Raw genomic sequence first — 15,937 nt, forward strand, 5'->3', positions numbered from 1 at the left:
TAAATTTCTATTGAATTACAGTAGAATTAGTGATTTCCAAGTAAGTTAGTAATAAAAATATATATTCAAAAGCCTTTAGTTTTGCATTAAAAACTGAAAACCGTTAGTCAGAAGTGGAAGTAGTCTACAAACACGATCCTCTAGTAAGTAGTGCGAGTTGGAAAAATGAAATTGAGTACTCCGAAAAAGCATTAATACTTCGTTACTGTATTACTGACCGCATCCGTTCACTACTAGGCCATGGCTCATAGATTGCAAACGCCTGGATGAAACAATTCGTACACGAAACAAAGAATAGAATTCCCCCTCCCCTGGCTGAGTAGACCTTCTGTCTTCTACGAACGGCGTGGACGCAATTCAGCCCCAGACAGCCCCCTAGCAGACCTCCGAAAGCAAGTATGGACGCGGTCACCATCATTCCACGCTGGGCGTGTAGGGTGGCTGAAAACAGAATACGTTCCAGGTACTGGTCTCGTCTAGTGACATGCAGGTGTGGTAGTCGTGACCTACTAACAGACATAAGCTTGTATAGGCTTTTATTCACTACAGGTATAAAGAAAAGGACACTCTTGGAGGTACAGAACTTCAATAAACAACCCAAAACACCGCAAGATTGCGATACAATAAAAAGATAAGAAGATGTCGAAACCACTTGAAGTGGTTTTTGAAATCAGAAAACCCACCTGAGCCGAGGCCATGTAAAGAAAAGGTAAGCACATTGAACGAACAGTAATAAAGGAAGTCTATACCGCAGAAACACTCAACATATAAATACGTCCCATTGCCCAGTGTCCATCGTAGATGTCTACATGGCCGGCGACGAATATTGCTGTGACGAAGGGATCCAGGGGGTCTGAGTCACCCCATAAGATTGATTTAACCTCCTTTGTGGGGGGCGGGGGCAAGAAAACATTTTGCAGGGGTACGACAAAGTATTGTTTCGTCGTGGCCAGCCGAAAATATTCGGGTATATTTCAATATCAATATATTTCCAATATTAAATTGTTTCTAGAAGTGTAAACTATACTACAAAAAATATATTTACGTTACAACACATGTTAACCAGGGAAACCCACTCACCACACGCTCGCTATATTTCAGCACGATCAGCACGGGACTAACCTTCCAGTTCAAATATTGACTTGTCAAATTTGTCGCATTGAAAAAATCCCACCACGTTGCTTGAACACCGCACCCATAGTCCCTCGTACTCCTGCACCCCGTAATATCTTCCTTGTGATGCAACTTGTGAGTTGATCTTCCAATATCTGGACGCGAGGCAATACAGGATGCCAACAGTCGCGACCGCACATAAGGCGCTGCCAATAAACCCGCAATTCGCCATCGGGGTTAAACACTTTGATCTTCTGGAAGCGTAATCACATCGCATCTTATCTATCAATATTGATGTAGCTATTTCATTTTCGTTGCGTCCGGAATCATTGTTCTTGTGGTAACTGAGACAAGTCTAAATCAGGCCAAAGGCAGTGGCGTAATCAGAGAGCTTTAGGGGCTAATTTGTGATCCATTTTGTGAAATCATTCAATGCTCACATGTCTATGGTTTTACCGAAAATGCTCTATGAAAGCTGCATAGTGCGAAACGAGCCGAGCTTGATGTACAATCATTTGCCATTCTCGTGCTTATGAGACTGAAATCTGATTTGATATCAACTGAACTTAATTTTTCTACCTGACTCGGAATTGAACTCAATTTCCACGCTTTTTCGTATTCAGTAATATTAATTCCTATCTAATAATCGAAAAGCTGAAATTTTTACGGCTCTCCAACTCTGTTCTGAACCTTTCAGTTGCACCAGCAATGAGTACTTCAGCATTACCGATCCTTCACCTACTGGATTCCAGTTCCTTCTACGTTCCATATGGTTATCTTTCCACCAGTAACTAGACCTCAAATTAAACAGCTTGGGCATGCCCATATCTGCCGCCATAATGGCATTACAATTTTATTACAGCGAACGTGAATTTATTTATTTAATATCGTTTGTGGTGAAACTGGCTGCGCGCGCATGCGATCACATATTTTTGAACCCAACAATTCTTATTCGTAACCAGAGACAGTCAAAGCAGTCAGCGTTGTTACTACTCAAGTACACGGAGAAGTATCGCCGTCAATTTATTTACAAGTAGAAGTAGATTTGAAATTTCCATGTCATGCCATCACTACGTCAAGTGGAAGTAGAAAATTAAAAGTTTAGAAATTAAAAAAGTAGATTTGGTCGAGGCTGGCAGGCTTTTAGCCGTTATAGATAGAAGGAGGTGTCTGTACTTTCGAATTGCGAGGTATATCTTCGCTGCCACCAAACTGACTATAGCGAGTATCAGACATGAGCATGCATTAGGATTTGGGAAAACCGGATTTGTGATTTTTTTTCGGATTAGGAATGGATTTACCGATTTTCGGGAGATTGATGTTGTGTGACGAATGGCGACAAAGATTTCCGTCCTACTGTGGTGCTTATCGTTTCTTCGTGACCTCTTGATGTGTGTTGATTATACCCGCACTGTCCCGCACGTTACCCTACCTATATATATTGGATGTTTTGGTGTATCGCGTTTAGTTGCTAGAGTCTTCACAAACCAAATTTGCGTTGAGGTCGTATAGTACGTTTTCAGTACAATTTTATTAACTAAATGAACGTAGCGTCTTTGTTGTAAAAGACATGGCTGCATACAACGAGAAGCTCATCCGCTTACCGGTATTGGAAGTGTTACCGCGTGCGATGGATTCGCAGAATGTTTTCAACCATTGGAAGCGTATGTTGGAGGGCTGTATTGAAGCCGTTGAGCAATCAAGAAGTGCCGGCTCTGCATCGTCTGGAAGTGGATTAGATTCACCCGCCCTTGTCGCCATAAATCAGATCGCCATTATGGGTGGATATTTGTCTGCTAAGATATTTTCGTATATCGAAGATAAGGAGAACTACCTTGATGCAATGGAAAAATTGTAGAAGATGCATGTCAAGAAGAGCAATACTATTTACGCTCGTCATAACTTCTCGGCCAGAAAACAAATGACGAGTGAGGGCGTATCTGAATTTGCACAAGACTTGTTTACATTGTGCAAGAAATGCGAGTTCATTCAAGCCGCTGTTACCGCAGAAACGCATTTGGAAGAATCTGTACGCGATGCGTTCATTTCTGGATTTCGATCAGCAGATGTACGTCTTCGTCTTCTGGAACACGAGGAACTATCTTGGGAAAAAGTGCTTCAAGTTGCAGACACGATGGAGAAAGCAGAGTGCTTCTCCCGTTCCTATGAGACCTCCGCTACTGTGAATAGCGCATATACGCACACATTGCTATCAATAATGATGCAAGTGAAGTCACAGTATAGTCCGTCGTCAATCGTCTAAGTGCATATTTTGTGGTAACAGTACACTCTAAATTTAGAAGTGTTGCTCAACCCGGAAAATTGAACACGATTTGTGATCCAAAAATGAACACTTAGAAGTGTTGTGAAGTGTTTAAATTTAAAGTGTTTACCTAAACAAGTGTTCAGTCTCAAAGTGGCTGGTTGACCTGTCACCGGAACGCAGGGCTCAAAATGACATCGGATTTTATTGCTTCATTCAGAAATGACACTTATAACACTCAACCTGGGTGAATATTGAATAAATACGTGCAAACATTCAAATTTCCAATAGCTGCTGAGACAGGGTTTTATAAATTCAAATCAGCAGTTGAAACCGTATCCGAAATAGTTCATGAAATCACCAACATCACAAATGATTCAGAGCAAACTCACTACAAATATCATGCAACTCACTCAATCATGGGAATGAAAACGATGCACTGGGATAGTAATAACAAAATATCATTTAGTGTCTCAACTTTTCGTGACGGGCATGGAGTCAAATTCATTGGTTACGTCCATTAGCAGAAAACACGATCAACGCAAATCATTACAACTTATGGAAAACGTATCAAATTATGGTTTGTAAATTGCAAAGTTTATTATTAACAAACATAACAAATGTATCAGTACCGCTACCACTACCAAGAAAACCAACCACAAGTATTTCTTAATTTTTAATGAAATTGGGCCCGCTAACCAGGCAACAAAAATATTCCAGTGCTTGCATTACAAGTATTTATATCATGGTAATGCCAATCACTTTTAGTTTAAACAAGAATGGTTTCTTCGATTCAATACAAATTTTGCAGATTTATAGAAAAGATTTTTGTTGTCCTTTACCACAGTGTGCTGCAAAAAAAATGAAATCTGAAAGTCATTACAGCAGTGGTTCCCAGCCCCCCTTTATGATAGCAAAAAATATCGCACACCCCTTATCGTCATATCTTAAAATAAAAAACAACCAGAATGCTAGAAATCCCAACGGATGGATAGTTTGAGGGCATGGAAGTTAATGGCTGCTAGGGAGAGAATAGTCCAATATGAAATTCTGGCTATACAATGAGAACTAGCTATGAGATAGAGGTAAATCGCACCGCGTGAAATAAATTCAGTTGACTGCAGTATCGCGCGCCCCTTCAAATGCTTTCACGCCCCCAGTTCGAGAACTCCTCCTTTAGGATGTGATAACTTCAATGCATAGCAGCTCAAAATGTCAACAATCTTTCTGAATGCGCCATCTTCGCCGAAGCATTTTTATATTCTTGCGATCAGCTGCAACCAAGGCTTGATGAATCTTTGCTTCGAGGCGTGCCATGGCGGCTACGTGTTCTTACTGGTCGACTCCGAGTGGTGCTCCTTGAAAATATGATGAAATACCAAAGTTTTGAATATGCCAAGGAAAATTCTAATTTTTATGCAGAAATAAATAAAAATATTTCAGATAGGTAGGTTACAGAAGCACGGGAAAGGCGCTCGGCTACATGTGAAATCCTATCACTGAGTTAGAGTAAGTCTAAAATTAGCAAAACGACCAATAAAAATATCTTTAATCAGGTCTGTATATTTTTCTATTCGGCCATTTTGACATTTACATTAACATGGCAGGTATTGCTAGGCAACAGTGAAAATGCAGAAATGTGACTTTGAATGAAATTCATAGCAAAACGTTGCAGGTCTTTCTAAACTTGCATGGCCCATAAAACAGAAAGATTACCTGATTCAATGATAAGACATGCCCTCGGAACTTGAACATATATTCGTTTGTCACTCCATTTGACTTGAAGAAGAAGACAGTTGACTTAATCAACCTCATTTTGCTGAAAATAAAATTGATTGCAAACAAGATCAGACAATAAATATAGCAAAATAAATTGTATTGATGGGGTTAGAATCGCTGTTTCTATGGGTTCAGATTTCCATTATGATAATTGACATAGGATTTACATATGACTTTTAATCTAAAATTATATAGCTGCTTTGAATTTAGACGAGAAATATATCACACCTTCGGTCGTCTTTAGAGCAAAAACTTGAGGACTTTTCCTTCATTGCAGGAATTGTAACTGTTGTCAATCATTTAAAATCCTTCCTTCCGGATGATATTTAATTAATGCAAATTGGAAATTCTCCTAATTTGATGTTCACCTAGTGCGTTATAGTTCAGTAAGCAATAGCTCAAATACAAGTTACACGAGCTTATTACGTTCAACTACACCTCTGTTCAATGTATACAGATGAAGCCATTTTCAGCTCATATCGGCTCTACTGGATAGTTTGTGAGAAAAGTAGGACTGCAAAAAAACAGCACAAATGGTGATATATAAAATTAATAAATAGGCTTACATAACCATACGTATCCATGGGTTCTTGAGACAAACGTATGTATCGCATAAGATGACTGCACCGGGAAAAATCCGTTACGAGTGAGTCCTCACGTCACTGTCAACATTGTCTGATAGCGCAGGCAGAGAAGAACAAGAGGGCTCTTCTCAAGAAGTTGACATCAGTTGGACGAATTTGAGGACCAATCCAAGACTATTGAATAGAAAATATTTGTTTCAAAAATTTGCAATAAAACTGAACTAACTATTCAGTATTCACGCAGATATCAGACTAAATACAATTGTGCGTGACAGAAGTGTGTCTTTCATAGAATAATTAAATAATGGAATGGAAAGTTGCACGTGACGCTACCACCAATTTTACTCTGGCACAGGTAGCATACTTCCTGGATTATTAATCATTTTAGTGAATTTTACCCACAAACATTCAGGAAAATCTTTATCACGAAGGTAACCGAGTGCAGCAGAATCAAATTCATTATCTAAGGATATACCAGTTTACTTACGAAACACTGCGATGCTTACCAGTATTTTAAACACCAAATGCATTTCAAAAAAGTGCGAATTGCAATACATACTACCTGCACATTAGGGCATTTTTCATATTCTTTCCATCAGCCGCAACCCAGGCTTGATGAGTCCCTGATTCGTGGCGTGCCATGGCGGCTCCATCTTTTTACTGGTCAAATCCAAATGCTGCTTCTAGAAAATACGATAAATACCAAAGGAAAATTGTAAATTTTATGCAGAAGTAAATATAAATATTTCACACAGGTAGGTTACAGAAGCGCAGGAGAGGTGATCAGCCCCCCAGGTTGAGAACCACTGACCTAGCCCATTATAGTTCAGTAAGCAATAGTTAAAGTACACATTACACGAGCTCATTACGTTCAACCACATCTCTGTACAGTGTACAGTGTACACAGATGAAGCCTTTTTCAGCTCATATCGAATAGTCCGTAGGCTACTCTGCGAGATAGTTCGTGAGAAAAGTAGGACTGCAAATACCAGAAAATTACATAATCAATGGTGATATATAAAATGAATAAATAGGCTTACATAATCACATGTATCCATGGATTCTTGAGAAAAGGTCTGTATCGCATAAGATGACTGTGCCGGCACAAAACCCGTTACGAACGACTCCTCACGTCACTGTCAACATTGTCTGATACCGCAGTCACGGTAGACCCAGGGGGCTCTTTTCAAGGAGTCGACATCAGTTGGACGAATTTGAGGATCAATCCAAGGCTATTGAAAAGAAAATATTTGTTTCAAAAATTCGCAATACAAATGAACTACCGTACTCAGTAATCACACAGATATCATACTGGATACACTTGTTGTTTTCTGCAATAAGTTGTGAGTGACAAAAGGGTGTCTTTCATAGAATAATTAAGTAATGGAATGGAAAGTTGCACCTGACGTTACCACCAATTTTACTCTGGCACAGGTAGTATACTTCCTGGATTGTTAACAATTTTAGTGAAATTTTATCAGCAAACATTCATAAAAATCTTTACCACGAAGATAACCGAATGCAACAGAATCAAATTCATTATCTAAGGATATACCAGTTCACTTACAAACCACCGTGATGCTTACCAGTATTCCATATAGCAAATGCATTTCAAAAAGGTGCCAATTTCAATACATACTAGCTGCAAAATAGAGTTTAGTTCAGTTACCGTATCATAATAAACTCAGGAAAGTCAAATTTGGGGATTGGGCAAAACAAATACTACCCCGTGTGATCCATGGTTTATTGAAAAGATTGTTTGTTTGGCTGTGCCATTATCAGGGCTATTTTTTGGACCTAAAATAGGAAGATTTTGACCTAAAGATACAAATTCACACATATTTTGACGATAAAAAACCTAATTTTGACCCCATGTACTTAAATTAGGTATTTCTCACATAATGTTAGAATTGTACTACCGCGTCGGTACTTATCTTTATTTCTGGCTGGAGCTGTCTGTTCTTCCGAAGTAGTTTGAACTGAAAAAAAATCTTTTGGCATGAAAACTGACAAATTTTCTAATGAAAAAACCTTATTTTATCGAAATCTCGGCCCATGAAGAATTCCAGTATTAGTTACATCTCGTATTATGGTAGAAATAATTAAAACTTTTTTGTAGTACAACAAAAGATACTTTCCTACATTTTCGGCTAGAAAGTGTCTGTCTTTACTAAGTAGCTCGACAAGAATGGAGAAAGAACATTCACCCGCAGCAGTTGTTGGCCGGCAACACTGAAGTTGTGCGTACACTGCAGATGACACACCGTGTTGCTTCATTATGACAAAGTTGTCAGCATAGTAATTTTTCATCATACGGTTTCTAATAGAAGAACCAATGCCCACGCAGTCTTGCTTCAGTTAGGATACTGCAGTAGGCTACGTTGAGCAATTGTTTCATTTCAGAGTTTATAATTCACAATGAGCAGACGATGGTCCGTCTACAACGGTAGGACTATAAAGTAAGCTACAAGATGTAATTTGTAAAATGATAAGTTCAGCGACAGTGCAATCAACTATGAAACTAACGAAATGCAAGTTGCCAAATTTTTTTTGACTTTTTAAACAATTTTGACAAAATTTTGACCGATTTTGACATGTCAAAAAAAATCGCCTTATTTAACACCTCACCACTTAAAATAAACAGTACAGTGTAAAATATGTTGCAGTTGAAAAACCATCAAACCGTTGCATGACTGTCATACCGGTATTCAATTGCTGACATTGCAGTACTTGTCCACAATGCACCACAATATCGCCTCCATAGGGATATTTCAGTGTGGATAGAGAGAACATTCCTTTATCTATATATCAAAAAAGTTAGTTCGATAGCAGCTTCCCATCAGTACCGTAGTACTGGACCAGGTAGCAGCCTGGTATATTATCAGATTCGAAGCTCGATCAACCAGCAATAAGATCAGACGAATCATATACTACAAAACATCCAAAGAACATTAATATGAATAAGGGATATCAGTAGCCTATTAAAACATCTAAAACAAAGACCTTACTGCAATGTCAAAACGAGCTCATTTTATGACTATTCTCACATTACATATAATCAATAACATTTACCGCTTTCCATACCTTACAGTACATGGATGTTATGATCCTTTACGCCAGCAGGTAGCAGAAACTGCTTCAATATATCCATTCCGCAAAGTCTTTTCGTGTACCCTACTCTGTGCCTGAAGCCTGACGACCAACCAATTCAAATTCCAAACTTAAATCGAGCGCGCTCTACCGTAACGAAGGTGGTGACCCTCTGCGTCACAGGGAAATATGTATATTCTATTGAAATAATACTCTCAAACTTAGTGGTTTGGTCAATTGAATAATGTTGTTTTACATATACCATGATTTTATGTGATGCCCAAACGTACCGATTGTTTATGAATGCGAAATTGATGATAAATTACTAAGTATAAATGTTATTGAAAGTAAGCCGCAGTGGCGAAGTGTTACATATAAACGGAGAAATACGCAGAAGCGTTGCGACGATAATGGTCATATGCGTTTATATGCCCAAAAAGTGTGTCTGTACGCAGAATAAAGTGTTATGAAGTGTTCAATACGACCTTGCGGATTTAGAGTGTAGGGTTACCATCTGTCCTCCTTTATGAGGATTTGTCCTCCCTTTTCGGGGTTTTGAAAATGTCCTACGAGGACGCCTAAATGTCCTCCTTTACAGCATTTACAGCTAAGATAATGGACATTTTCGAGTGAAAATGTGCATAAATGACACAAAATAGCAAATACGGACGTTCGAGCGGGAAATTCGTGGTTCGATCCGAAGTGACGACTTTTTTTTAGTTAACGCCACCGAATATGAGTAAAAAGTGTGCAAATCGGGAGCCGAACGGAATCGATGACGTATTTTTGGTCAACTCCGCCTATTTTCCAGCAAAAATAGCAAAATCCGCTGATTTCAGTCTTGAACACAGAACTTTTCTGATTTGGTCAAAGTGTCTTCTTTTCTCGGTTCCAAAATATGGTAACCGTATATGTAACAGTCACGTTTTAGACCGTGCCCTATGCCCTGCTCGGTACGTGAGGTGTTTCAAGTGCCAAAGGCAAGGACATTTGGGTAAAATGTGTCGATCCTAAGTATTGAAAATAGCTGCGTCTGTCACTGAGCCTCGAATCTCGTACATTCCTGCATCTAATGGCTGTTCCTCGCTGTCCCACACTACCGTCCCCGCTTACGTTCGTAAAGCAAAGTTTCGTGCCTTTCTTGATCCGGAGCTTAGGAGAATTACATGGATTCTAATGTAGCCGCTCCGCTTGGTTTGAAAGGCTGGAGGACTGCAAGCCATGATCAAACTCGCTTCAGGACAATTCGCCACCAAAGTCAATGGTTTCGTTAGCGTGTTCCTGTGGATTTGAGTAATCGAATATATATAAGTCTGTTTGGTTTGGCGTTCTCGACGATCTTTGTTGCGATTTGGTTCTAGGCCTAACTTCTTCGAAAAGCAGAATGAAATTGTTTTTAAATTCAGTGGTGATGGAGATCTAACCATCACCAGTGGCAGATCGAGTGGCGGTGGCGATGGGATGGTCACATAATGCAAGCTCGGACGGGAGCGCTGATACAACAGCAGCAACCGATGCTTGTAATGTGATAGCTGCTAAAGTGGTCGAGACGCCGTGTATTTTTCGGTTTGTTGATGGAAACGTGAAGCCATTGGCTACTAAGTCTAGAAACTACAGTAATGATGACAAGGTGTTTATACTTTTGGAATCTGGAGTGATCGAACCTTCCTCATCTCTGTGGAGAGCTCAGGTGTTGGTGGTAAAGGACTCCAGACATATACAATACATACATTACTCTCAAATAATCAACCGGTATACTCCGCTCGATGCGTATCCGCTTGCGAAGATTGAAAACGTTATAAATGAAGTAGCTCGAGGTAAATGGAACAGTCCGATAGATTTGAAGTTCGCTTACCATCAGGTACCTCTTTAAAGTAATGATAAGCTTTTTACTGCATTCGAAGCTTGTGGTCGTCTATGTTAACTTTACGGGCTCCCTTTTGGAGTCACTAATGGAGTTGCTGCGTTTCAACGCTTTATTGACAGATTTATAGAAGGCAACAGACTGAAAGGCACTGTCGCTTATCTAGACGACATTACCATTTATGGCGCTACAAATAAGCAACAGCATGATGAATGTTTGGAATCTTTTGTAACCGCTGCAAAGGTTTGTGATCTCACTTTGAATGTTAACAAGTGGACGTTCTGTGTTAAAGAATTGTCCATTTTTGGTCACATCGTCGCTCCTGACTCCATGAAGCCTGATCCTGCTCATCTGAAGCATCTGGTTGACTTACCTGCGCCTTGTGACGGGAAAAGTTTGAAACGTCGTCTGGGGATGTTTTCTTACTACTCGAAGAAGTGGATATAGAATTTCTCCGGTAAAATTGGTCCGTTATGTAACAAACGGTTTATAAAGAATACAAAATTGTCCTTGTCGACCAGGCAAAGACAACGTATCCGCCGATTCGATGTCGAGAGTTTGTGCCTTTACAGGATCGAGCTTTCGGAATATTCACGTAACCCTGTCTCACTCAGGAGTGCATTTCGTTTTTGCATTTCATGCATTTCGTTCGAGATAAATTTTTACCTTTTTCCACAGAAGAAATAAAGGAGTGCCGAAATTGTCCAGAATTTGCTGAAATTGAACCTCGATTTTCAGACCATAAGCATTTAGCCTACTCTCGTCAAAGCTATTATGTTATGGGATCGCGTGAGTAGGCTATATATTTTAATGGACCAGTTGCTGGAAAGCGACCTTGCTTGCATGTTGTAATCGATGAATTCAGTAGTTTTCGTTTCGTCTTCCCCTGCGCCATATGACGTCGCAGACTGTTGTTAGCTACTTATCGTCATTGGTCGCTTTGTTTGGACTGCCTGGCTATGTGCATATAGTGACAGGGGTAAGTCCTTTCTCTCTGAAGATGTCAACGAGTTTTTGATCCGAAAGGGTGTTACGACCAGTCGTGTAACACTCCTTATCGCCCTACGGGTAACAGTCAGTGTGAGCGGGCAAATCAGACGATATGGAGGTCAATCACAACTCTTACGCGCATCGCCAGAGAGCACTTGGTAGTGGTGTTAGCAGACGCCTTGCACTCTATTATAATCTCATTATTATGTATATATTATAATGACAACATTATGTATACTGCCACCGGAGTCACTCTGCATGAACGTTTCTGTTCGTTTCGTCGTCGATCGATGCACGCTCGCCGCTCAGTCTAATCCAGATTGATTGATATTCAGCAAAGATGCACACCTGAGGAAATTTGTCCGAAATAAAAGCGATCCTCTCTGCAAATATGTCGAGCTCATTGAAGCACATCCAAAGTATGCCCTAGTAAAACGCCGAGACGGTCGTGAAACTACGGTATCTGTGAAATATGCCTTGCTCCATGTCCTATGCATTTTTTGCGGCCCGCGACGAAATTTTAGATTTTTATTAATTTAACAATATTTAGGTGTCACAAATCTTTTCAGGTTTTAAAGTGAAAATACTCTCATAAATTGCTCCTAAAGCCTCAAACTATTCATCAAACTTCACTATCACATCAATTGTAAACGCTACCGTGCAGTGGAAGATTCACTATATCATCGCCACAGTTCCAATTCATGATGACAAAACCTGACCCTTAGACGATTCGTGACTTGGAATTGGACGCGACCTCTCTTTGAATTACTCAGACTTGGGCTATCTCGATGGCAAAAGGAAAATGACTCGAGTGGACTGGGAGTGACTCGGAATGCCGTGAATTCGTTAGAACCATGGACGCAACGAACTAATCGCGTATCAGGGGAATAGTAATAGATCAGAAGGTCGCAGCTTGGTATTTCGCTAACTAAGCAAGTAGTTATGGCAACCATTGGCAATCTGTTAGTTTACGTCTTTGGTCGCTAAACCATGTTTAATATAGTTATATTATATTTATGTTCTTTCCGCTCCTATATTTGAAGATATTTGGCCATGAGATTAATAGCCTACTCTGCAGACGTATAGGCTACCCGAATCCTGGATTGGGAATACAATGCCCATCCTAAAAGTGTTTTGTTTCAGATCAGTCTCTATTATCAATCTGTTAAATTCAAAATATTCATAGTATAGCTGCAAAATTATAACCCGATAGCTTTTATGATGGCAGCACACATTTTTCCGACCATATGATGTCTATATCTTATAATTAATATATATCAAGTAGCCTACAACAACAATTATATTCTAATAGTTATAAATGCGGCGAATCTTTTCGTGCTAGGCCTAAATTGATACAAGAGAAAGTCACATTTTGACGATGTGTGTTTACCGTCAGTCTGTTTGATTGGCTCGCCTTCAATAGGACAATTCATTCCCGCCAAATAACGCCTATACGTCATCACTCATCATCATCATCATTGGTTTATTAGCAATTTTATCAGTTCAATACACCACAAAAAATGCGATACAATGAAAAGAAAGGAAGATGTCGAAGCGACTAGGAGTTGTCTATGGAATCAGACACCCACCTTGGCCTAGGCCAGTGGTTCCCAACCTTTTTCATCTCGTGCCTCCCTTGGCCGAAATTTTAGCCAAAATTCCCCCCTAAGGATAAATCTGCCCGATGATTAAAAATGGTCATTTTTACCGCGCAAACACCTGTTGACTGAGAGAATAAGACGGGCGGTACCGAGTGTTTGTTTCTAGCAGTGCTGTAATAACACTTTATAGACCTCCAACAACCATGGTCTTGGTCCCAATCACACATATTCTGGAAGGCTTGACTCAACAGAGCCCCACACGTCCATTTGTGTTTCCGGCATACCATGCAGCAATCGCTAATATAACTGCAGTGAAAAATCAGTATCCATAAATTTACTGGTGGTATCGCGATTTTTTTTTCAAGTTTGCGTATGCATTTCGCCAACAATAGGGGCACTTTCATACACAGCCGGGCTGACCAGACTCGAGTTTGACTCGAGTCACCATTATCTGATAACTCGACTTGACTTGAGTCATTTTCTCAAAATACGGAAACGACTCGACTCGAGACAATTTGGGTATTGACTCGACTTGGACTCGAGTCATTGTGCATGACTCGAACCAAGCCATATGACTCAAGGCTGTACAACGGCCAAGACCGACATTTCATTGTAATTTCGAAGAACAGTAAAGTTGGACATGAATGTTGGAATTTCGTCTATTGATCCTGGTACTTGACAATGCGACGAGAAACAAGTCAGGAAAATTAGTATATCATAAATCCAAATCATTCAATATCACCAAACAGTGTTGACTTGTGTGTGACTTGGACTCGTACTCGAGTCATAATACCATGACTCGGACTCGACCGTCTGCTCGGTGACTTGGACTCGGACTTGACTCAATGGTGAATTGAAAATGACTCGACTTGACACGAGTCAAAACTATGAAAGTGAGATTGACATGTGACTGGGAGCCCGGTGACTGTGTTACTGCCCTGATATATAACATACACGTGATCAGATTCCCTGCTGGGGCTCATTGAAATTTAGGACACCCATTACGTTTCGGCAACATTTCACCAAGTTCACCATGCCCTTTTTCGATCGGGTAGCTTTTCACAGCAAGGCTGGCGATCTCTTCGACTTGAAGCGATGCCGATGACGTTGGAATATTTAGTAACTGTCTGAAAATGTTGACTTGAAAATATAAGATAATACTTTCACTAAATGCCTTGTTGTGATGGATTCGGTATGACATTTACTCGCTTAGGATATATTTGATTGAGAGGCCGTCGCTGGCCTACAAAATTGTCTTGCGAACCGCAGCACATCTGAACTAGTTAAAATAGGGGTGGGGGGATTTGTATATGAAAAGGAAATTTCAAATAGCATTTAAACATACTTTCAGCAAACAAAAAACAGCCATAAGAAGCATACTTTCAGATATAACTGGTTGACTACATGACAGATCGAACATGAACAATTTGGGAAATCCGTTACAATTCTATAGTCGAATTCCTCCCTAGAAATTGCAAAATTCCCCCCAAGGGGGGAATTCCTCCCCGGTTGGGAACCGCTGGCCTAGGCGATGTAAAGAGGAGGCATGCACACTGAATGAAAGTAAGAAAAATAGTATAGAAAAAGGAAGCGACAAGAAATAGGGCGGCATGTCATGGGAGGCGAGATCGATAGGTCAGTCGTGGTCCGGTAATCTTGCGGATGGACTGTATTTATTTAGTAGTAATTGCTTGTATTTCGACTTGAATGTGGACACTGGACATGCTCGTCGACTGCCGGATGGCCGGCGGGATACTGTTCCACATATCAGGTCCGGCATATTTGATAGAGCGATGATCTTTTCGGTCGATCATATGATATTTGGACGACGTGGACGCGCGTGTGTTGTACTTGTGCGCTTTTCATTCAGACAGAGGTAAAGAAGTCATTGAAATATTCGGGGCAACGACCGCAGTGAAACTGATACATAAACTTGGCGATTTCTAGTTTCCGCATATCTTCTTGGAAAGACATAGAATACCCCTATAAATGCTGCGGCCCGCGGCGTCGTCAAAACTGGAAAACTGGCCCGCGAGAACAATTGAGTTTGAGACCTCTGGTCTATGGAATCAGACACCCACCTTGGCCTGGGCGATGTAAAGAAAGGCATGCACACTGAATGAAAAGTAACGCAGATAGTATAGAAAAAAGCATGCGACTCAAATGGGATGGCATGTCCTGTAAGGCGAGATCGATAGGTCGGTCGTGGTACAGTAATCTTGAGGATGGACTAGTATTCATTTAGTAGTAATTGCTTGTATTTCAACCAGGGCTTTGGAGCAGCCGTAAATTTAAACTGCTCCAGCTCCGGCTCCGGAGCTCTCTCCTATCATACATTAGCTCCGGCTCCAGCTCCGGAGCTGCATTATAACCACTGCTCCGGCTCCAGCTCCGGCTCCGGCTCTGAAATTATCGAATGGTCCTGTCTTTATCAGGGGTGGCCCGCAAATGTGGCCAGCGAGAGGGTTTTGCGTGGCCCGCGAGGTAATGTCCTATTATATTATCGAAAATGAAATGCTCAGATTGTTAACTTGCAATGCCAACCAAAAATTACAATTCTGGCTGCGACACTTGGGATGTTGATGACTAAAATATCAGTTCCGACGAATTGGCAGATCCAGGGTCCAGTCACATTTTCAGTAAATCGTCGTAC

The 15,937-nt window shown here is 40.5% G+C and overlaps 1 protein-coding gene and 1 long non-coding RNA gene across 4 annotated transcripts in view; both read right to left on the reverse strand.

Annotated features, from left to right (window-relative positions):
* Positions 1 to 245: 245 nt before the first annotated feature.
* On the reverse strand, positions 246 to 1,390 carry LOC145443529 (claudin-1-like). The gene is made up of 3 exons (XM_080321483.1): positions 1,123 to 1,390; positions 340 to 441; positions 246 to 262 (listed from the first exon to the last, which is right to left on the reverse strand). Exons 1-3 carry the CDS (start codon positions 1,388 to 1,390, stop codon positions 246 to 248), a joined length of 387 nt encoding a protein of 128 aa, XP_080177609.1.
* A 1,430-nt stretch (positions 1,391 to 2,820) lies between these two features.
* The window catches only part of LOC145443454 (uncharacterized), a 111,303-nt gene continuing 98,186 nt past the window's right edge, over positions 2,821 to 15,937 (reverse strand). Inside the window, exons 1-7 of one of the 3 annotated variants that reach the window (XR_013916431.1) lie at positions 8,824 to 9,329; positions 7,326 to 7,718; positions 6,780 to 6,971; positions 6,302 to 6,422; positions 5,722 to 5,913; positions 5,093 to 5,195; positions 2,822 to 4,734 (exon numbers count right to left, since the gene is read on the reverse strand). This is a non-coding gene — a long non-coding RNA (uncharacterized LOC145443454). Of the gene's footprint in view, positions 4,735 to 5,092; positions 5,196 to 5,721; positions 5,914 to 6,301; positions 6,423 to 6,779; positions 7,719 to 8,823; positions 9,330 to 15,937 lie in introns of those variants that run through there. The other 2 variants (XR_013916430.1, XR_013916432.1) reach the window with 2 other exon arrangements.

The sequence above is a fragment of the Botryllus schlosseri genome, chromosome 7 (genome assembly GCF_051294905.1).
Source record: "Botryllus schlosseri isolate E-star chromosome 7, Bs_hap1, whole genome shotgun sequence".
NCBI classification, from domain to species: Eukaryota; Metazoa; Chordata; class Ascidiacea; order Stolidobranchia; family Styelidae; genus Botryllus; species Botryllus schlosseri.